Source organism: Arvicanthis niloticus, chromosome 27 (assembly GCF_011762505.2).
Source record: "Arvicanthis niloticus isolate mArvNil1 chromosome 27, mArvNil1.pat.X, whole genome shotgun sequence".
NCBI classification, from domain to species: domain Eukaryota; kingdom Metazoa; phylum Chordata; class Mammalia; order Rodentia; family Muridae; genus Arvicanthis; species Arvicanthis niloticus.
This window is the reverse complement of record NC_133435.1, coordinates 5,291,726-5,313,923: the sequence shown is the minus strand read 5'-3', so window position 1 is coordinate 5,313,923 and position 22,198 is coordinate 5,291,726. Positions and strand designations below refer to the sequence as shown.

The 22,198-nt window shown below is 40.2% G+C and overlaps 2 protein-coding genes across 10 annotated transcripts in view; one reads left to right on the top strand and one right to left on the bottom strand.

Moving 5' to 3' along the window:
• Mtmr2 (myotubularin related protein 2) overlaps positions 1–2,597 on the top strand; it is a 60,418-nt gene extending 57,821 nt beyond the window's left edge. For all 7 annotated transcript variants that reach the window (XM_076926057.1, XM_076926059.1, XM_076926063.1 and 4 more), the window contains one exon: positions 288–2,597. In XM_076926057.1, coding sequence (XP_076782172.1) covers positions 288–449 — 162 coding nt within the window. In that variant the 3' untranslated portion in view covers positions 450–2,597. The remainder of the gene's footprint in view (positions 1–287) is intronic.
• On the bottom strand, positions 1,516–22,190 carry Cep57 (centrosomal protein 57). Of its 3 annotated transcripts, none has more exons than XM_076926065.1 (11): positions 21,661–22,190; positions 16,755–16,911; positions 14,547–14,726; positions 13,999–14,120; positions 12,464–12,580; positions 11,800–11,877; positions 8,151–8,255; positions 7,393–7,470; positions 4,402–4,640; positions 3,593–3,737; positions 1,516–2,545 (listed from the first exon to the last, which is right to left on the bottom strand). In XM_076926065.1, the coding sequence occupies exons 1-11, from the start codon at positions 21,703–21,705 to the stop codon at positions 2,312–2,314; spliced, it is 1,500 nt and encodes a 499-aa protein (XP_076782180.1). In that variant the 5' UTR covers positions 21,706–22,190; the 3' UTR covers positions 1,516–2,311. The 3 variants fall into 3 exon arrangements, with proteins under 3 accessions (XP_076782180.1, XP_076782179.1, XP_076782181.1); XM_076926064.1 differs by having other exon boundaries at positions 8,151–8,261; positions 21,661–22,189; XM_076926066.1 differs by lacking the exon at positions 21,661–22,190 and adding an exon at positions 21,337–21,448 and having other exon boundaries at positions 8,151–8,261.
• Between the last annotated feature and the right edge of the window lie 8 nt (positions 22,191–22,198).

The window sequence follows — 22,198 nt, the reverse complement described above, 5'->3', positions numbered from 1 at the left end:
CCTAACTGCACACATCTTTCTGTGTGGTCTTAAGCATACAGAAGAAAATAACTTTATAAAAGCCTAAAAAAACTGCAGGTCCAAGTCCTGAAGAGCTTTAAGTAAAGGCTATTTATACAGTAGTATCTTCCAGGAACATGGGAAGCCATTGAAAAATCAGAGGTGGAGGTGACCACAAAACACAAATTTAATTCCACTAAGGAACTAAAGGCGGGGCTGTAAGGAATGGTTAAAAGAGCACAAGTTTGCCTGGATTCCTATTGCAGTGATTTTGTTTGCTCTTGCAGGAACCAATCCACAGCAGATACAAAGAACTTCTTGCCAAAAGAGCAGAGCTTCAAAGAAAAGTAGAGGAACTTCAGAGAGAAATTTCCAACCGCTCAACCTCCTCTTCAGAGAGAGCCAGCTCTCCTGCACAGTGTGTGACTCCTGTTCAAACTGTTGTATGAAAGGACTAGGCCAGGGGCATCATTGCCAGGAACTTGACATTACAGCACCTTATGGGTAGAAAGCCTTCGGTGTTTTAAACCCATCTATGGGAGAATCCTTCAGATGCTGTATTTATTTCAGATCTCTCTTAGATGAGTTTAGAAACATAGTGGTGCAAGTGACAATGAAGATCTCATTTGTAATTAAAGTATGACACTAACCTTAAGTTACCCAAAGAATACTAAAGTTACTGCAGTCCTGTATTCAACACTGGGAGCAAGTTTTTCATTTAAAAATGTCTTCAAAATCTGAGCACCTGGTAAGATCTCTAGGAGGGGGAGAAAAGCAAGGGCATCTATCTGTTCTTGCATCTGAGAGCATCTATATTGAGCTTTGATATCTGTGTCAGATCCAAATACTCCATTCTCAATTTTCCAGATTTTGATGTGCTTCAGTTTCTTGTTCATTCACTCACAGCAGAGCTCTGGAGACAGGTGGGATTTAGTACTTTCAATTACTATTCTAATTAGGAGTTGGCGCCGTTATCATTCAAATGACAGTGCCACAGTTTGAATATCCTGAAATCCAAACAAGGAGTGAAGAGAAGTGTAACAGTTGAAGTGGTGACTGAGCCATGAATGTTTACCCTGTCACCAGAGCAGGTTCTCACCTTGGGGGGGTGCGGTGGGGGGGGGGGTGTCTCTGGACTCACTGTTGTCAGTTCATTGTTGCTGAAAACCTGCTCATCAGAAAATTGCACACCCAAGTAAAGGTTTATATATATAATTTCAGGAGATTCATCAATCTCAAAAATCTATGTAAGGACTCTTAAGAATTCTAACTAGAAAATTAATTCAGCAAGAGATTGGGCCTTCTGATGCCCAAGTAGCATAAACAATTCATGCTATTTAACTGTAATCCATAACTTCCTCAATTATTTTTTAAGTACATAGCTAGTACGTTCACCAGCCTATCTAAACCACTCAGTAACACTGGGCTTAGGTCTCTAAGCACAAGAATGACAAACATGCATCAAATATGCACTTTTTTGAGACTGTATAACAAATAAAGCCTTTGTTAGCTGGCTGTTAAGCAAAGTTTAAAAATTGTTTTATTGATTTGAAGTACCAAATTTATAAAGATTAACATGTTGACCTATTCAGAATAATTTACAATGACATGATAGATTTGTGTATTCGGTTCACATACTGCCCTCATACTGTATGCTAAAAGCACGGGATTCAACATGATTACAAATAGATACTGTCTAAAAACTGCAAATGTTTTTACATTTTACAACACCCCCCCTTTTCATTCTTTATTCCAAAATTTATTTCATTAACAGCTGTTGAGAGTTTTATGAAGACATTGTGACATGTTTCATGGGTAACTAACTGACTTAGAGTGTCTGGGTCTTTAATAGTGACTCAATGTCTGAAATACCAAAGGAAAACAAAGCCCTCTTGAAAACAGTACATTTAATGGTCATCTGGAGAAGGGAAGGTAGTGGACACTTCATGCTGCGGAAGATTTAAAAACAAGACTTCAAGCACTGACTATGGGGACAGCCTCATACTCTCAATTTTCAAACCCAATTTACATATATACCTACTTAAAAAACACATCCACAAGTAAAAAACTGGTCATTTGTTTACAAAGTGCAGTGTATGAGTACAGCAAATTCAAAGACACAGTGGGCCTCTCTGCTGTAGAACTCCATCTCCGTTCAGTTGTGCTGCACAGCACAACAGACTGTAATGAAGCTTGGCCCTAACACCTGCCAGTAGTGGCAGCTTAGCAAGCATGAGACCTGGAAAGTCTGCTCATTGTCCAGTAAGTACATCATTTATGACCAGTAAGGTACATCATTTATGACCTGGTGTCAGTAATCCCAACACAGATTACTGCTTTGCAATGAATTCTGTATGGTTTGCATGTCCTTCAGTAACTGAAGATTTTTCCTGCTTTTTTCTCCGGGTCTCTGTTTGGTCAGATCCTTCTTACTTGTGGTCCTTGTGACTCCAGATGAACGACTGCTGCTGTTTCCTTCTTCATCAAGAGTCTTTTTGTTAACTTTTAATTCCTTCTTCTGCTTATCTGTGTTTTGTTTTTCCAGCTGAACAATCAAAGGAGGGAAAAAATGAATTCAATAAAAACATTTTCTTTTAGCTTTGCTTTTGATACAGGGTCTTGCTATATTCAGTCTTAAACTCTTGACTCTCCTGCCTCAACCTGTTAAGTACACCATTAACTTAAATAATATTCCTCTAACACTCAAGTATTAGATTGTAGGAAGGTTTTTTTTTAAGCACATATATCTGCAGAAATTATAAATCACTTATATAAAAAACACAACCAGGTAAATAAGTATTATATAAATACTATATTTTCCTAAAGGAGAGGGGCAGGCTTCTAATACTTAGGGTGCTCCCTGCTTGACCAGACTGTAAACTCTGGAGTAGAGCTGCTAGTTAGTTGGCAGTCCAGCTCCAACATTAACCAGTCAGGATTTCTTTGGGCAGGTTATTTCATTCACTGAGATACAGCCACATCTCCCAGAAATATGCTCCCAATCATTTCACCTATAAAATGGGTTTTAAGGAAATTTAAGTGAGATTACATTCTCAATATACTTGGTTTTGTGCCAAATGAAACAGTTCTTTCACATCATAATAGCATCTGGAAGCTTGAGAGGTATTTTTACTTCTAAAACCTACTTCAAATTTGTCCACTTCTCCCCAGACTCCAATTACTGTCCGCTCAGGAGCTGGACTCCACATTTGTTCTACCTCTGCTTCACAGCAAGCTCAAATACATGCTCTATTTCTCTAGATGAGAACCCCAAGTAGGCTTATTAAATGTGAGTAAACCTTTTACTTTCAGTCATTTAGTATGAGCAAACACTTTTTTTTTTACATATTTAATCTGATTTTGAAAACTAAAAATTCTAGTTGTATTTTAAGACAATTTAGTCAAACTAAAATTTGTTCATAAAGCTGAGATTAAACAGTAAAGACACATCTCATATGAAACCTAAGAAAGAGCTAATACTTCTTTACTAAACCACTTAACACAGACTGTTAACAAAAATCCTCAGAAACAGCTTAGTGTCATCAATTAATATATATAAAAGGGGAGAATGGCAGAAGGAGGCGGGAGTTACCTGGGCTTGGTATTTTCGAACTTTAGTTATCTGGTTGGCCTTGGCCTCCATTCTTCCCACTAGTGCCTCCAGTTCACACTCCAGGTTGTCTTTCAGTTCCACACTTGGTGATTCCTGTATGAGTTTAGTAAGCTGCTGATGATCACTGCATACAAAACGCAAGTGAGACTACCTTAAATTCCTCATTTTTAACAGTTATATCCTTTATATTTCACTATGGGATTCACCACTCTTAAAAAATGACCCCTTTTAACAAACTGCTGCTGTCAAGGGAACCTGAGTTCAGTTCCCAGCAAAGACATATTATATAGGTGGCTCATAACCACCTCCAACTTCAGCTCCAGGGGCTCTGATGCCCTCCTTCTGGCCTCCTTTCGGCACCGGCACACGTGATATACACATAAAGACAAATATTTATAAAATGAAGATACATGCAAGTATACTTGATTCTAGACAAATTAGGGTCCATCCAGGGTTGCAGGCTAATATAAACTTTCATCTGCTTTTTTGCTTCTCCCATCAGAGTTACTTCTAAAGCAAATCTCCAGGACACTGGTTTTCAAACACTCCTAACTCATTAGTAGGCTAACCCCCAATACTACTAAGCCTTTACCTAAGCCTTGTCATTTGACATCTAACGATTAGAAAGGGAGGTTTTAGCAATGACAGGTGGTTTGTTTAACTCTCAGCCAGTGGGCTAGTGTTATGCTCAACATTAGTGAATAAAATAAGGATTAATAAATTCAAGCAGATAAAAAATGAGATTTTAGAACTAAATGTAATTTTAAATTTAAAAAGTTAAAACTCACAAGCTCATTTGCCCAAATTCATCCTGTAAAGTCTGTAAGACATCCGAAAGTTCTTCATTAACACTGCTGGAAGGAGGCGTCGTCAGTGACTTCTTACTCTTACTACCTCGTGAACAAGCTTGCTTTGCCAAGGGAACACTGTTAACAACTCGATCATTGCACAGGGCTTTACTGTGGTGTTTCATCAGATGCAAGACATGCTGAACATTGGCTACCACGGCATGGCTGGGACTGGTGGACTAAAGAGAAAGGAAATCAAGCAAACAATGTCCTTGATTCTCATGTTCTAGTTCTAACCTGAGTAAGGGTACATCTCCTCTAAATCCTAAGGCATAATGTACTGTACTGTGGTAAATTAGCAACCAGCCGTCCCATCCACCTGTATCAAATACTTCCTTGATGTACTAATGTCTTCAGTTTGTAAAGAACATCCTGCTGGGAATGTAGCTCAGTTGGCAGGTACTTAAGCAGCATATAGAGGCGCTTCTTTGGCCCCTAGCATCATGTATCTATCAATTGGTCACTGTGGTGTTGCACACCTGTAATTCCAGCACTTGAGAGGCAAAGGCAGGAGCACCAGAAATTATCCATCTGTGCTACAGTGAGGTTCAAGACCACATCTAAAATCAAACAAAAAACCCAAATGGCCTTGCCTCATCTTCCTGTTCCTGGCTCCACCCTACCATTCTACCCTGAACCCTGTGATGTAGTCCTAGTCAGCCAAACACTAGGATGGAGAGAATGGCTCTGTAACTGTAGAGCACAGCTGTATTTTCTGTTCACCTTCTACAGTCTCTTGACTTACTCTATGAGTAAACTGTATTTGCAGGCAACATTTCTTAGTTCAGATATACCATTTCTAAAGGCCTGGCTGGTTAACTGTTCCACTTCTCAGCTCACTGACTACATCTGTGTATCACTGTGTTTGTCACAATGTGTCACTTATGTGTCTGCTTGTCTATTCTACCTACTCAACTCTTCATTTAGGTCCTAGAGCAGTGATTCTCAACCTTCCTAGTGCTGTGACCCTTTACTATAGTTCACGTTGTGGTGACCCCCATCTATACATTTATTTTCATTGCTACTTTATAACTACAATTTTGTGACAGTTACGATCATAATGTAAAAAATCTGTTTTCTGATGGTATTAGGTGACCCCTGTGAAAGGGTCATTTGACTCCCAAAGGGGTTGAGAACACTATCCTAGACTCTAAATGGATTTTTATAGGGGTTTTTGTTGTTGTTTTCTAGACAGGATTTCTCTCTGTGTAGCCATGGCTGTCCTGGAACTCACTATGTAGACCAGGCTGACCTCAATGTGGAAATCTGCCTGCCCCTGCCTCCTAAATGCCGGGGTTCTGGTATGCACCACCACTGTAGCTCTGTTCTCTCTCTCACTAGCTTTAACTGTGTCCTCTTGCCTCAGCTTCCTTATAGTGGGAAGCATTAACGTTTACCTGCCCAACATAAAAACAGGATAAAACCTGATAGCTTTCTTGAACTTGTTTCCAATAAGAAATAGCAATTTCAATAGTTGGCTGGGCAAGTTTAGCTTCATAAGTCACCAGCAGATAACCTGCTTAAAATGCAGACTTGGGAAATAATTTAAGACCTAATGTGCTTCTTACTTAAAAACGATGGGATAGGGGGTTACTTGGGGGAAGGGGGAATGGAGAAAGGGGATAACATCTGAAATGTAAATAAATAAAATATCCAATAAAAAAATGTTTCTGGGTTTGGTTTGTTAATTTGCTAGTTGCTGTGGGAAAAGAATCATACACAGCAAACGCAAATGAGTGATCCTAGGCATGAAGAGGTGGCTCATGACAATCAGAACCCTCACTACTTGCCAATAAAGTACACTACACTCTCCTCTCCCTCTCTCCCTCCCCCTTCCCCCTCTCTAGTGGACAGTATGTATCAACAGGTTTTGACAAGTTTTGTTACCATTGGTTTTCTGATATGTAATGTAATTTTATGTCAGTTGAGTCTAGTAATGAAATATTTGAGCTTATAGTCTTTTCTAGTGACTCATTTTTATTATGTTGTGTAAGCAGGGCTGTGTACCATAAGCAAATTTAAAAGGGGTTCTTCAAAATTCATAGAGAAGCTCAACTAAGCAATTGTGTTTCTTAAACTTTTGGATTAACTCTTCTAAAGAATATATAAAACAACTTCAAAAAGAGTTCATATTAAAGAGCCTCGTCTTGCCCTTTGTGATTAAAGCCTTCAATGACAATTAGCCGAGACAATAGGATGGGTGGAAGGGACTCCAGACAGGACTGTATGGACAAATACAAAGAAGAAGCGATTGACTGTCAAGTGGAATAGGTAAATGCATTATTACAGATTTAAACATCCTCTGTAGGGACACCGTGATGGCTGCTGTATGTCTGTGACTTGAGATCTACCTACAGAGCCCATGGTAGAAAGACAACTAACTCCCTTTAAGTTGGACCCTGACCTTTACATGAACAGGGGCCATCTAACTCCCCATTTCCTCACACTGAAAACAGTTTGTAATAAACACACAAAAATCTGTATAAAAAATAACTTCACAACCATACTTACAGAGGCTTATACAAAGACTCAAGAAAAACAACCTAAGGCTGTGCCTTCTACAAGGTGGCTCACATCTATAATACAGCACTCCCAAGGCCAAGGCAGGATTTTTCTTTCAGTTCCTGTCCCCTAATTGTGTTCTAAAGACTAGAAATAAGGTCTGAAGAGATGGCTTGACAGTTAAGAGCACCGGCTGCTCTTTAATGGAATTCCAAGTTCAATTCCCAGCACCCACATGGCAAGTTACTCTCCAAGCTGTAACTCTAGTCCTGGGGGACCCAAAACTCTCTTTTGGTCCCCGTGAGCGCTAAAACACAGACAGTACACACAGCGAGACAGAGGCAAAACACCCATACACATAAACTTGAAATAAAAAAGCAAAAGATACTGAAAATAATTCAAACATAAAAATCAATAGCTACAACTCACCGTTCCAGCAACAAAAGGCATATCACCTAAGCACAATCTGTAATGTGGCTGTGCACCAAAATAGTTCCTAGAACCTTTCTGGATGGAGAGAAAAGAAAATTATTTTATTTTGGTGAACTAATCCAAGACTCCAGCTTACTGTGGAACTACTAGGTATCTTGTACCACTCCCCCCCCCTTTTTTTTTTCTGCAGAAACCAGACTTCAAGAAGCTACTTAAGAAAGAGGGACTCACAAGGCCCAGAGTTTAATAAGATACAACTCATTATTGGAAAAAGCATAGCAACCGTAGGTCTGGGGTGGGTGCTTATTCATCACACTATGTACCAAGGGTCTGGAAATAAAGACAGAGGACAGGAAGTAGGTCAGGCTAAGAAACTCAAGGGCCACTTTGCAGTGATTTAATGGGGGACATTTTATATTCAAACCACACTTGTTTATACTGGGATCATACAGTGTTGAACAACCTGGTATTACTTGAAGGGTGAGGGGTGGGGGAGGGGAGGACTAACAAAGCAGACGTCAGATTCAAGTGGAGGAACAAAAGCAAGGGCAGTGACGGTGATGAACACAGGCTGAATATTTCTAGTATTTTTGATCTTCTATAGTTCCCAATTTTCATATAGAGTCTCACAACCAAGGTAAGAATTCACGAGTCTTACTTATCTTCCTTTGAAAAGAAAAATGAGAGTCACCTCCCAAGGTTATTTTTTACACAAATTATTACACAAAATTGGTACTCTGGTACGGTTTTCCTACCTTTTCTGGTGGTTTTGACTTCTTTTTTTTAATTTTTCTAGTGCTAGCTGGAACACATGAAGTAGTCTTATCTTCAAAAATAAGTCTGTTTGCTTCTAGACCACTCTGTAACTAGGAAAAACACCATAGTTAATGATGTAAAATAAAAGATACAATTCACATCTGAGATATCATGTAAGTCTGTCCAATAGTGACCATCCCAATGAGAGACAGCATGGCTATACTGTATGTCTCCAGTCTCTCATGTACGTGAACTGCTGAGGCACAGATGGCTGTGTACGGCCTGGAAGTATTGTTTCACTACTGGTAGGTAGTCTGTAAATTCTAGTTCAAAAATTAAATGCAATGTATGTAGCTCCAAACTGACAGCATGCTACGTTCTCTTAAAAAAAAAAAAGGTTACCATAAAAACAGACCCAAAGCAACTGAAAAGCAAAACAGATCCCTTCCAGTGTAAAGTTCAAAGGCAGCAGTAATTATTTCAGCAATTGTTACTGTTTTAGCAAAAATTCTACACTTTTTTTTTTTTTAATTGTACTTTTCTGAACTGGAGAGACTGCTGGGCTTAAGAGCACTTTCCGGCTGTTCCCACCAGAGAAAATGTTCTCGGCACCCACCCACATGGCAACTTTTAACCATTTACTCCCAGGTTCAAGAGGATCCAGCACCCTATTCTGGCCTCTGCAAGCACTGTACACATGTGACATATATACAGAACATGCAAGCAAAACTCCCATATACATAAAATAAATCTTGGGGGCAAAAGCCACAACTTCCTTTAAACTATCTTTCAATAGCTCCGCTCTCCAAAAATCCATAAAAGCAGCTATTTTGTCTCTCTATATACCCAAAAGCCTGGAGTTTGGTATAAATTCTAATCAGCAGATTTTTCCTCTAAAGAGTTAACAATTTCTATGTCAGAAAACGTTCCTCATAAGTTATAACTTTACTTAACTTTACTTTAAGAAACAGCAGGATACACCAAGGCTGTGTGGTTAATAATGGTCTGTCTTTCTGGGGACAAGTAGTGGTTTTGTTGGAACAGGGGGGATTAGCTAGGACTTATTGCATAGCCATAACCTATTGGTAGAAATCTGTATAATTATTATCAAGATGAAGTTATAATTTCTTAAATGGTACAAAATTTACTTTGATCTCAAATTTAAGGTTTTCATTGGTACAAGCCTCTTATTAATATAAAATTGAGATGAATATTGATACGCTCATGGGCATTGTGCCTGTATAACACATTTAGGAATACAAGGCCTAGACCCAGCCCTTTTTTAACCTTTTTAACTGATTTGGGACGGTTAACCTATGAGTTAAGGGACTATAGCAAATTCATATTTTTGAGTTTATTGTTAGGGTGTTTCCCATATTTTATTTAGAAATAGCTGAGAGGAGTGAACAGACAACAGTCCAGGTTACCTTACATGGATAGTTGGTTTTCAAAACATCAGAAGTCCATAGAACTGACGCTACAAATATTTATATATTAATGTTCATATTGATTAGAGACCTGTCTGCTCCTGACAGCTTCCTGTCGTGGATTCTAAGAAGAAATTGAGCATCCTTGGAGTTACTCCAGTTGTGTGGTAACAGCCACTAGGCAAGAATTGCCTCTCTCCATCTACAGACAAATTACTGTCCAGAAAAGGACACACATGCAGAATAGTCGACTGATTATATATCTGCCTAGACAGAGTAATCAGTCCTTAATAATCCTGCATCACCAAGGTCTGTCAGATGATTCTGGGCCAGAAGGCTGAAGATTTGATGCTCCAACGTTCGGTAGTATAGGGGCTTTTCAGGTGTTCAGAGGTCTCTATAAATTGGCTAAGTTTTAGAAGCTATGCTTTGTGCTTCCCACAATTATAGTTAACTCAGTCATTCTGGATTTCTGATGGGGTTAAAAACTTACAGCTATTTACCATAAGAGAAAAGATTTGAGTGGATGGTCGTCAGCTGACATTCATCCTAAAGCCAGGTTCAGAACTAAATGTTTTAGTTAGGATAAATGACAGAGGTGCTGGTTAGTCAACAAAAGGATGGATGGGGTATTAGGACTATCTTGTACCTCACTGGTACAAATTGGCATAATTATGCTCTAATTGTATTTTGAGAGAAAAGTTTCATTTTAACAGGAAGGGTGATGTGTAGGAGGGGAGGAGTTAAGTAGGAGGAGTACTGAGAGGAAGAAAAGGAGTAAGAAGAGGAGAAGGAGGAGAGGAGAAGCTAGGTGATGAAAGAGAGAAAGAGGGGGGAGACAGGGAGGCAGATATTCATGTATCTCCACCAGTCAAAGATAGTTGTTATATCTAGGTTGGTCAGTGGGTTACACCTCTGATTGAACAATTCCAAACTTATAATGCTTATGATTAACATTATTTTAAAAAAAATGTATAAATGCAAAAAGGAAAAGGGGGCATGGGATAGGGGTTTTCTAAGGGGGGGGAATGGAGAAAGGGGATGGCATCTGAAGTGTAAATAAAATATCTAATAAAAAAATTAAAAAAAATATTCATTAACCAAAAAAAAAAAAGACCAGTGTTAGTACAAAGAAATTATTACACTAGAAATAGTTAGAAAGATGCAAATAAATAAGACATTACAAATGAAATCATATGTTCATTAAATTGACCATTGTCAGTTTTGAGCTGTTCCCAAGGTAGAAGTATGTCTCAACACTAGCATGATATAAAAAGGGACACTGCAGCTGAATGAGAAAAGAATCAAAATCCACTTTGTACATAAGTTAAAGTCTTAATGGATTTGTACTGTCCTCCAATTTTGTTTTTGGAAGATTAAGTGCTACATGTGTAAGTCTGTCTAAGTAGGTAGCTTAAACTTATGTCAGAATGTCTGCAGCAGTTTGTCAATAAAGTTTAGTCCTTTTTTTAATAAGAAAAAAAAAAAAAGAAACAGCAGGAGTAATGAATGAAACACAAAGAACACAGAGAACATTCCTTCCCCATCTCATGCACTCTTAGGACAAGGTCTTCACTACAATGGCATGTCAGGTCACTAGCTTAACATGGTAACATGGTATGTTAACAGTCTCAAGGGAAGTGGCAGTTTTGTTGCTGCAGTACTGAGGACTGAACCAAGTGTCCTATGAGTGAATGCCAGGCAACTGTTCTACCATTCAGCTTTACCTCCAACCCAAGACATCCTTTTATACTGGATACAGAATGATCTGGTAGCAGCTTATCAAACCTTAGCTTAACATGCATAGTAGTACCGTGTCTGACCTCTTTTTAACCTCAGAAGTATTTTTTAAATTTACATTTATGGATGTTTTGCATGCACTTATGTATGTACACGTGCCTGATGGCCAGGGGCTAGCACAGTGTCGGACCCTATGGAACTGGAGCTGAAGATGATTGTGAGCCACATGTGGGTTGCTCAGAATTGAAATTAGGTCCGTTGTGAAGACAACAAAATGTTCTAGTCCTCTGCAGTACTTCCAGTTCTGACCTCAAAGGTTTTTAAAACACTAATTCAGACGCTGTAATTCGAAACATCAAATTTTACTTTGTAAATTACATTCCCAATTCCCACTACTAAGCTATCTGAGGTCTCCATATAAATCTGCCATGCTAGTGTGTAACTGTCCACCATTAAAACACCTGCCCATCCTCCCGCTCACCTCCGCTGCCCGAGCCTGCATACGCTTCCTCTCCTGCTCTTCTTCACGGAGTTTGGACTCCAACTCTTGCATTTTTTTCTAGTAATAACAATATCAAAAAGTAATGGTTAAAAGTATCTTTTTATAGAATTTTAAGGACAGTTAAAATAAGCATGTTCATGATACTAGGGGTCCAGGCCCTGATAATACCCAGGATGCTCTCCTAACAGTGTCCTACTAGATCAACTAACAGTAATTAATGAGGGAGCTTTGAGTTAAGCGGCCAAGTTAGGAAAGAACATCTATGATGGAAGAACACAGGTTGTATAAAGGTAAAGACTACATAGAGACAAATCTAGATCCTCATTCTGTAGTATTAATTATCTCCAGAGTAAAATACAGAAATAAAACTAGTTCAGAAAAAATTTACATGATGCCAGATTAAGTATCAAAAACACTTCAGCTGTCAGTTTCCAAAAAAAAAAAAAAAAAAAAAAAAAAAAAACCCAACTACCTTGTGCTCAGCCACCAAGACTGCAGAATGTCAACATTCCTTTTCAAATCATTTTTTTCTTTTTAAAGACTCTATATATAAGAAAGACCTTTACATTATAAATACCCATGTTTATGAAAAAAGTGACAGCCACAGCATCTACATCAGTAGGTAAAAGTCATGTTCACTGACTTCTGCAAGGGCCTGCATTGCGGTGAGTTTGTTGTATTCCTGTTCGAGAATATCCAGTTTTTCCAGCTGGCTCTGAACATGGGTTTGATCATGCTGCCGTTCTCTTTCTAGTGAAACCTGAGAAACAGCATCAAGATACAATTACAATATGATAATCAGAAAGTTGTAGACTCTGCACATAGCCAACACTATACTATATGTAATTTGCCTATCCTTTCACAGGCTTACTGGAATGGAAAGGTGTCCTAGGAACAGAACACTAACATCTCCAGGGTATCAGTGATCTCCAGGTCTCATTTTGTCTGTGCCACCGCATGCCTTTGAGTGTCAGAGGATATCATACACAAGCTGGTTCCCTCTTTTGTCATGTGGGTCTAAGGGATCAAATTTGTTTTTCAGGCCTCACTGCAAACACTTTTATCCACTAAGCTACCTCATCAGCCTTGGTATATTATTCTCAACATACAGTGTTTTACCTAGTATGTGGTTTTATATAGGAAAAATATCCTTATACCCTAGAATAAGGAGAATTCATTAGATACACAGACTGCAAATACACAAATACTTCTTGTCAGTTGGGTCCTATTAAGTAACCTTTTAATAGATATGAGAACTTGTATGCATTTATTTCCTTTGAATGCAAAATATATTCTTTTTTCCTTTAAACTTATTGTCTGATTTGGAAAAGACTGCCCATATACTTAAGGAATGATAGTCTCAGAATAAAAAAAATCAAAATAAATGGGCAAATATACTAAATGGATATATTTGTAAAAGCTCAACACTAATAAGCTGAATATGCCCTTTCTCCACATGTCCATGACAGTGGGAAACTATACAAGAGAAATTTCTAATCAAACTTTGCATAGTAAAGTTAAATTGTCCATATAAAAAGGATGTTTAAAAAATATAATGAACATTGATGTTGTAATTGTCCTCTACAAATGTAGCAAGTTACTTAACGACAAAGACTTTGATGCAACAGAGGAAAAATACTTTTGTTAAAATGTAACAAGTGTAGTAACTGGGCACACAGCTTCAATGGTAGAGTGCTTGCTTACCTAGCACCAGAGAAGCCTTGGGGTGTCATCCATAGCACCATATACATCATGTATAGTGGTATGTACCTGTAATCTCAGCACTTTGGAGATGGAGTCAGGAAGTTCAGAAGGGCCAGGTTATCTCTGGACAACATAAATGAGCCAGCCTAGGCTATATGAGATCCTGTTTCAATAACCAAATTACTCACAAGGTATTTTATTTAATTGCAAGGAATTTTACAAGGAACAGTGGATTTTGTGGTACATATGGTTATTTGATTCAATAATGCAGACTCCAAGACATTAACATGATTATCTTTCAAATGTAAGCGCAAGTCTAAGTACAAGAATCATAATAAATAGAGCCAATCAAGCCAAGATCTATTCCACGGAGCCCAAGAACTTCCACCATGTGTTATAATAACGGTGCCATCAGGCTTCCAGGTCTGCTGACCATCTGTCACCATTCTTGATTTCATCTCAGAGTTGCCGTACCTGCTTTTCTAAGACAGATGTTCTCTCCATTTCTGCATGCTTTATCATATTTCGCATGTATTCCAATTGTTTTTCTAAAAGATTACATTTATTTTCTGCAGCTACCAACTGGGATGCCAGTTCTAAAATGAATACATACAAAAAAGTAGTAATTAGCTAACACACAGACTTGTCCCAACAGCTTGGAAGCAGAAACTGGACTTGCAGTAAATTCAAGGGGCATAGGTAAGGTTCATGGTAGAGTGCTCGCTCAGTTGCCAGAGTACCGCAAAACAAAACAGCAGCCCTCCCAAGCCTCCAGTCTCTATCCTTTCAATACTCCTAAAAACCTTTCTGGAAGACTTAGGTTCTTCCTTTCAGGAGTCAAATATGCCACACACTGGCAATAAGGATATTCATGATGTCACTTTCCCCTCACAATACACCCGATTATGATGTAATTCTTTAATGGCTAAAGACAGTATCCACTACAAAATTATCAATGTGGAATTTTGAAATAACTTTACAATGTTTGGATAGATTTTAGTTTCCTTTATAATTAAACACACCTTGATTGTGCTTTGATTCTTCATTCTTTGAATTCTCTCTCTCTTGTATCTGTTCATCCAACACTTTCTTATACTCAATTGTTTCCCTGGACAAGGTTTTCACACTTTCTTCTGCCTGAATCCTTTCCAGCTCGAGGCGTCGAATCTTATCTTGAAGATTCTTAAGAGCAGAAAATATGGCTGCCAAATATAAAAAGCACACCATACCTTAAGTTATCAATGTACACAGAGAAGTTAACCAAAAAAGGAAATCTTGTTCTGACAGATTCTTACTCTGTACCCAAGGAGGACCTGGGGGGGGGGGGGGGGGCTGTGTGGAAATCACAGTAATCCTGCCTGAACCTTCCAAACACTGGGTTAGAGGTGTGACCCAGAGAGCCCAGCTCTGAAAAGAAACTTTCTGAAGACTGATGCAAGTCAAGCAGATCATTCTGTATTAATGAAGCATTTCCTATTTAAAGTCATTTCAAGCATCATTTGAATTCTTTAAAGGTTCTACTAGTTACTCAAGTAAAAATTAAAAACTATCACTGTGTTAAAACACATCACAGAGTTTTAACTGTTAAAAACAAAATGAAAAGCCTTGACTAATTATACATAAATTCACAGCTGTCCTAAGGTGCTTTGAGTAAGAAAAGCTCCCATGGGCTTACAGGTCTACAGGGAATGGTACTACTTGGGATAGATATACCCGTGTTAAAGAAAATGTCACTAGGGGTGGGCTTTGAGGTTTCAGAAGCCTAAATTAGGCCAGTGTCTCTCTCTTCCTGCTACCTTCAGATCTACTGTAGAACTCAAAGACACCTACCTGTCTTGGTTAGGGTTTTACTGCTGTGAACAGACACCATGACCAAGCATTTAATTGGGGCTGGCTTACAGGTTCAGAGGTTCAGTCCATTTATCATCCAGGCAGGAATGGTGCAGGACGAGATGAGAGTTCTACATCTTCATCTGAAGGCTGCTAGCAGAAGACTGGCACTTCTAGGCAGCTACAAAGAGGGTTGTAAGCCCACACCCAGTGTCACACCTACTCCAACAGAGCCACAACTTATAATAATGCCACTCCCTCGCCAAGTATATAAACAGCTCCTCCAGTGCCATGTCTGCCTAAATACTGCCATGTTTCCTGTCATGATGATAATGGACTGAACCTCAAAACAGAAAGCTAGCCCCAATTAAATGTTGTCCTTTAGGCAACAGTTGCTTTGGTCATGGTGTCTCTTTACAGCAATGCAAACCCTAAGACATATATATCTCTTTGGTCTGTTGTTGCTTCCTCTCTGAGGCAAGCAGACATTTATTTGTTTATGTATCACCAGCAACAAGCACACAACAGATGCCTCAATCTTTTTGTTGTATGGACACACAAGGATATATATATGCACATGAAGGTCAAATATGCACTTGGCTACCACCCTCAGGTAACACATGCGAGTTCAGTCAATGTCTTTCACAACTGAGGCTCACTGATTAACGCTATGTTGGCTGGACAGTGAGCTCCAGATATCTAGCTATCTGCCTCTGCCACACAGCACTGGGAATAGAAGCATGCCAAAGTTCCTGGCTTAAAAAATAAAAGTATTGATCTTATTTACTCTTTGACACTTTTTTAGATAATATTTATCACTTCCTATCACACTCTCCCAGGACTTAACTCCCCCCCAACACACACACCTTTCCAATGTCTTCTTTAGAAAAAATATAATTCAGAGTCCAAGTAGTGCACTCTACAACGTGACCCTTACTTTTTACAAAGGTATTTACTTATGGGTATGGATGTTTTGCCTGTATATGTATCTGTGAACCCTGTGCGTAAAACTAGGGTCAGATTCCTTGGGACTAGAGTTACAAACAGTTGTCAATTGCCAAGTGAGTGCCGAGAACTGAGCTCAGGTCCTCTTGAAGAACAGCTAGTGCTCTTCACTACTGAGCCATCTCTCTGGCCCCTACCTGAGACTTTAGTTCCTGACTGATTCTGGAGATGACAGACTAGTGATAAGTGACTCAAAGTGTTGGTGTCTCCCTGGGCCAATTTTAGGTTCCATGATTTGGTGAATAATGTTCAGCAGTCTATATGAAAAGGACAATAAATTCACAAATGTAAAGGGAAAAACTTATACTGTTCTAATATAAAAACAACAGATGTCATATTTAAGAAGTTTCAACTAATGAGTGAACAATAGCATTTACTTTGTTACAGTTGATTACCTCTGCTGTTGCTTTCCGGATAGGCAAATGTGGGCTTATTTGGGGAGCGTCTCAGATCACTGTTAAGGAAAGGCTTATCTGGTGGATATAATACATATGGAGATGAAGAATGGTGAACCATATTCCCATTAGACCTTGATGGTTCAGCTAGAACGCTCTGAAAAACAAAATACTGTCATTACCTTTCAAACATTAAACCGAATACTCATGACTGAGAACTCAAACACTATTTATTGTCAAGAGATACAATTTCTAGGGTTAAATGTTTACGTATTTATACATGATCATACAACCTAAATACAATTATTTAGGAAATTAAATCTTTGTTCAGATCAGAAAGATACAAATTGCTGAATTACTCTATCCTCGATAAAGAACACAATAAAAATATTGATTATTTTGGAATTTCACAGCATGCGCTTCCATCATTCTCACTTCCCAGTCCTTCTATGCCCAACCCCCATCCTTATGAATTGCCCACTCCATCCCAAAAAACTATTGTCCACATATATTCACTGGAGTATGGTCAAATTCCCAGTGACCAGACCCTTAAAAAAACTGACTCTTTCTCCACCTGCACCCCTGCCAAAAGCCATCAATTGTGGAGAGCTACACTTCAAGTCTTTATCACAATCTTTAAGAGTTCTCTTCAATTACTTAATGTTTAGGCTTTGGGGAGGGGGAGGGAATGAGGATTTGTTTTGGAAGCCTTCCCCCATTTCTCAACTGTGTACCCACAGTCGTCAATACCACTACAAAAGGAACCTCCCATCCCTGTACTGTCAGCGTGAGCACAGATCATGGACTTCCACATGGCTTCTGGCAAGAGCATGAACCATGAATATCACCAAGGTTTCCAGTATCTGCACAGGCCAAGGACCTCAGCATGGTCTCCTGTGACAGTACAAAGACATCATGGCCACCTGACAAAGCACAGGCCACAGACACCATAACCCTCAGCTGCAGCACAGGCCAACAAGGGCCACAGAGGCCCATACAGTCCCGGGCACAACCCAGCCCACACACATCATCGACATGGCTTTAGGCAGCAGCACAGATCACAGCAGTAGCACAGTCCATGAACATCAACAAAGTCCCCCAGCTGCAGTGGAACTAGTAACCTAGGCGTGGCCTTAGGTGGCTGCACAAGCCACTCACATCAATATGGCCCCTGTTGGCAGTATGGGCTTCGGGCAGCAGGTGAGAACACTGACATTTAAATGGCCCTCAACTGTAACATCTGCATGACATTAGGTTCAAGCCCCCACCCCACCCCCCACCACTACTACCACCACTGCCTGAGGACCCAAGCATGGTCCTCTTGTGGCAGCATAGCCAACAGACACCAGCATTTTTTTTTTCTTAATATATTTAGTTCCTCAAAAGGGTAAACAATTGTAAATTATTCAGGCTTATCAGATGTTCTCATATACATACACCATCTGTCATGAATCTGTCAAATTTGATATTATGTTCTACATGATATAAATTTGCCAGTATACCTCTGAATGTTAACTGGCATTTTGGTGAGTTTATAACGTTGGACATTTAGAAAAGAGGGAAGTAGTGGATATTCTAGGAGCCGAGGTAGAAGCCAGGACGACTGCCAGCTGTTCAGAGTTCTCACATACTAATCTGCTCTTTTCAGAATGTCATAACAAATTAGGATTTTCAATCTTATATTAGTATAGTCTGTAGTGTAGGTACAAAAGAATGAAGGGTATTCACAATAAACCATGTCCAGGAATAAGCAGAACTATTCAAATACCTGTATGAGAGTAAAAATTTGTTTTGAAGGTAACCTGAAAAACAGTTAAGTTTTCACTTCTTAAAATATTAAAATACGGTCAATGTTATTATGAGTTGTCTGGTACCTTGATCTTACATATAACTAACAGAGAAGATTGTGTTTTTCTTGGTTAGCTAGAAACAGCTAGAATTCCGTCATTTAACATTTATACTAAGCTAAGTGATTTTGTGATAATTAAAAAAAAAGCAGAAAAATTAATGCGATCACTTGAACGTAATAAACAACTAGTTCTAAATAGAAAACCCATCAACTAGCTATTCCCTCTTCCAATACAAGCAGCAAACCAACATGTAACTTGTCTGTCTCCACTTGGCTTTCCAAAGTCTCAGCTCCTACAATGAAACCCCTCCTGGTGCCTCTTATTCCCTTCTCCACTGTGTCTGTCCCAGTGCCAGGAAAGGGGAAGGACAAAGCCCTTTCCTCAACTCTAAACTGATTTCAAGTTTTTTAAAACAAACTCTAGTCCAGCAGATAACGTGACTGCTGAACAAGCTTGATGAACTGAGTTTACTTCCCAGAACCCACTTAGTGGTGGAAGGAGACAACAACTCCGAAGTTGTCCTGTGACCTTCAAAAGCAAACTGCAAACTGCGGCAGGTGCGCACCACCCCCATCATGCACACATTAATACAAACTATCAAAGTTTATTTTAAGTGAAATAACCTTTCAAAAGGATTTTTGCAATTGCTACTTTAAGTCATCCCTCTTTACTTATTCCTAAGAAGCAAACAGCTCATCAAACCCTCCAATTACTCTACCTGCTAAATTCAACAATCTCTCAGAAGCATGGGTTCCATTTCTGTGATCATTCACCTAAACCCTCAGTGGAGGAAGCAACAAGGATTTTCCCTTAATCTCACAGGCCTTTCCTTCATAAACTCCCTGGATTTCTAACAACTTTAATTAAAACTCTAAACTCACATTATTCATTACCTACTTGGATGTCTCAATAGGCACCTAAAACGTAACATGGCTAAAAACATTTTCTTGGTTAGTTCTCAAACCTGCTCCTCTCCCAGCATACCAAAACAAATGGCACTGCCATTTGCTCAAGTGCACATAGAAAACCCTAGTAAGCAGTGACTTTCATTCACCTCTTAGCTACGCTCTGAAAATCATTCAGGGTTCTTTCTTTTATACTACGACATTGCTATAGTTATGGTTTTAGTTTGAATTATGTGAAATACTACTTTTCACATTTCTTAAGTATGCTCTTCCAAAAAGCCTGCTAGTGATAATGACCCTTCCAAAAAATTGATTCAAGTTAATATATCTAATCAAAACCCCATGGAGTATAATTCAAAATTCTTATCATAATTTATAAAACTTCCACGTAATGTAGTAACAGGCCAACCCTTGTTTCTTGACACTCTCTTTTGATACTGTCTCCCTACCAGTTTTTCAGCAATATGGACCCACAATACACTTATTTTCATTTGCTGCAGTTATTCTGCCTGCAAAGGTCCCTTCCTCCCTTCAGTTGCCTGCTCACAAGCCTAACAGTAAGGCATTCTCTGGACACCCTACTAAAATCAGCACCTTTCTATCAATGCAACTCCAAAATGTTTTATTTGAAACATTACTATTATGCACATGTACTATGGTGGAGTAAAAAATAGTTTCTATTCTGTTCCCCATTCCAGACAGAGTCACAAGATCCACTTTCCCACTAAACGGGCTTTAGACTTCTGTTGTGTCTACCATAAGGACCAGGGATTAACTATTTCCCTGTGGCAAGGCCTTGATGGCCTTGGGTGCAGTTCAATCTAAGTTTCCAATTTCTAAGAGCAAAGCAGAGCTCTCCTTTCCCAGGTTTAAGCAACTGTATCTCTTACAGAATTCATGTGTCAGCTGACATTTAGTTCTGATCGTTTCCCCTTTACCTTTCATTGATCTCAGTTGAACTCCCAGTTGGTCGATTCATCTTTTCTTAATCTCTAGATCTCTGACAGAGGTACACCCCACTATTCGGAAAACTTACGATATTCTGACCTTATCACAAATTCTAGTAGCCGTAGAAAGTTGAGACTGAGATTCCTAAGTGTGACTTTCTGAAGGTGTTGGCATCTCTACGGCCTCTTCCTCATCTGCTGTTAAAATTAGCCTGAAAATTCCCTGTCATGCCTCATTATTCCATTTTAACCTGTTTTTCTAGTTGTTCGTTATCAACTCTACCTCTGTATTATCTGAGTATTCAAAATTACCCTCTGCTGTCCAGGAAGCAGAGGGTAATTGTCTTGCCACATACCTTAAAAACCTTGCAGTGCTTTCTTCTCTTAAAATTCCTTCAACAGGCGCTAGCTCTTCTTGTCCTCAAGATTCTATCTTCCCTAATACTGCTAATCAATCTCTCCCAGACTCCTCTGGTATCAAAACAGTGCTTTGTTCCTTCTTCAGAGTGGGGTTTCTATTCAATTCCTCCCTGTAATTTTAGGACCAACGGTCAAGCTAGGCACAAGGCACTTCTAAACAGAACTGGAGCTTTCTCACACTTAATTCTTATCTCTTCTTCCTGGAGCGTTTTCCAAAAGACTGAGCTCCACAATCCACTCTTAAAAACACCAGTGACTAAACCCGCCGGCTTAATTTCCCCGATCGCTTCTCCAAAGCAACTTTTCCACGCAGCATTTTAGTAACGCCGTGGCAAGTGTGAATGCCCGGGCGCCGGCTGCAAGGGTCGCGCAACAGAGAGGCACTGTAGCAACGGCGAGAATGCACTCTGGGCACCACGGACGCCTCGGCGGCTGTCACCCTTCAGACCTGCACACTTACCTGTGACCGAGGGTTTCCGAGCTGGGCCGTTACGCTCACGTGACCGACAGCTTTGTTTTAGCAGGCCGGAGAGTGCACCAGCCGGGCTCGGGACAACGCTCCACAGCACCGGCTGAGTGGACAAGGGAACGCAGGATGGAAAAGGAGGCGGGCTGCTGCTCCAGAAAACACAGTTGCCGCCTGCGGGAGTGGTACGCGGCCTCGGGCAGCCCGCCACCCTGCGGGACGAGGGCTGACACCAGAGCTAGGGCCGCCTGAAAAGTGAGGCAAAACCCGGAGAGCCGTACGGGCCCGCCTGGAACCCACGCGATCGCCGCCCCTTACCGAAAACTGAGACTCAGAAGCCGCCGAGACCGAGGCTGCCGCCATCTTCCCACCTGCGCAACGCGGGCCGCCGTCCTTGAGCTCCTCCTCCGGATTCGACAGCCGCCCGCCTGGGGCAAGCCGAATCCAAATCCCCGATGGAAGGGGCGGGCGAGCTGCGAACCCTATAGGAGCCTCGGTCTCGCAAACCACAAGGACGCCACACTCAGCACACACGGGAAAGGCAACGCGTCTTGACAGACGCCCTCCAGTGACCAATCAGAAAAGAGGACAACTTCCGGTGGCAGGGGAGAGCCCGCCTCTTCTTTCGGTGACGTCACAAGGTAGCGCACCGCGAAGCCTGCGGGAACCGCAACGTCCTGAGTTGACCGACGGCTCGGGGAGCGTCTGGAAAGGAATGGATATTCTGGAGAAGGAAGCAAAGGCTAGGGCTTCTGGAGCCTCAGCGCCTACTGAAGTGGACGACGGAAGCTGAATCAAGGCGAATGGAAAGTTGATAGACTCCATCAGCATCCCAGGAATAAACTCCAGAGAGCGT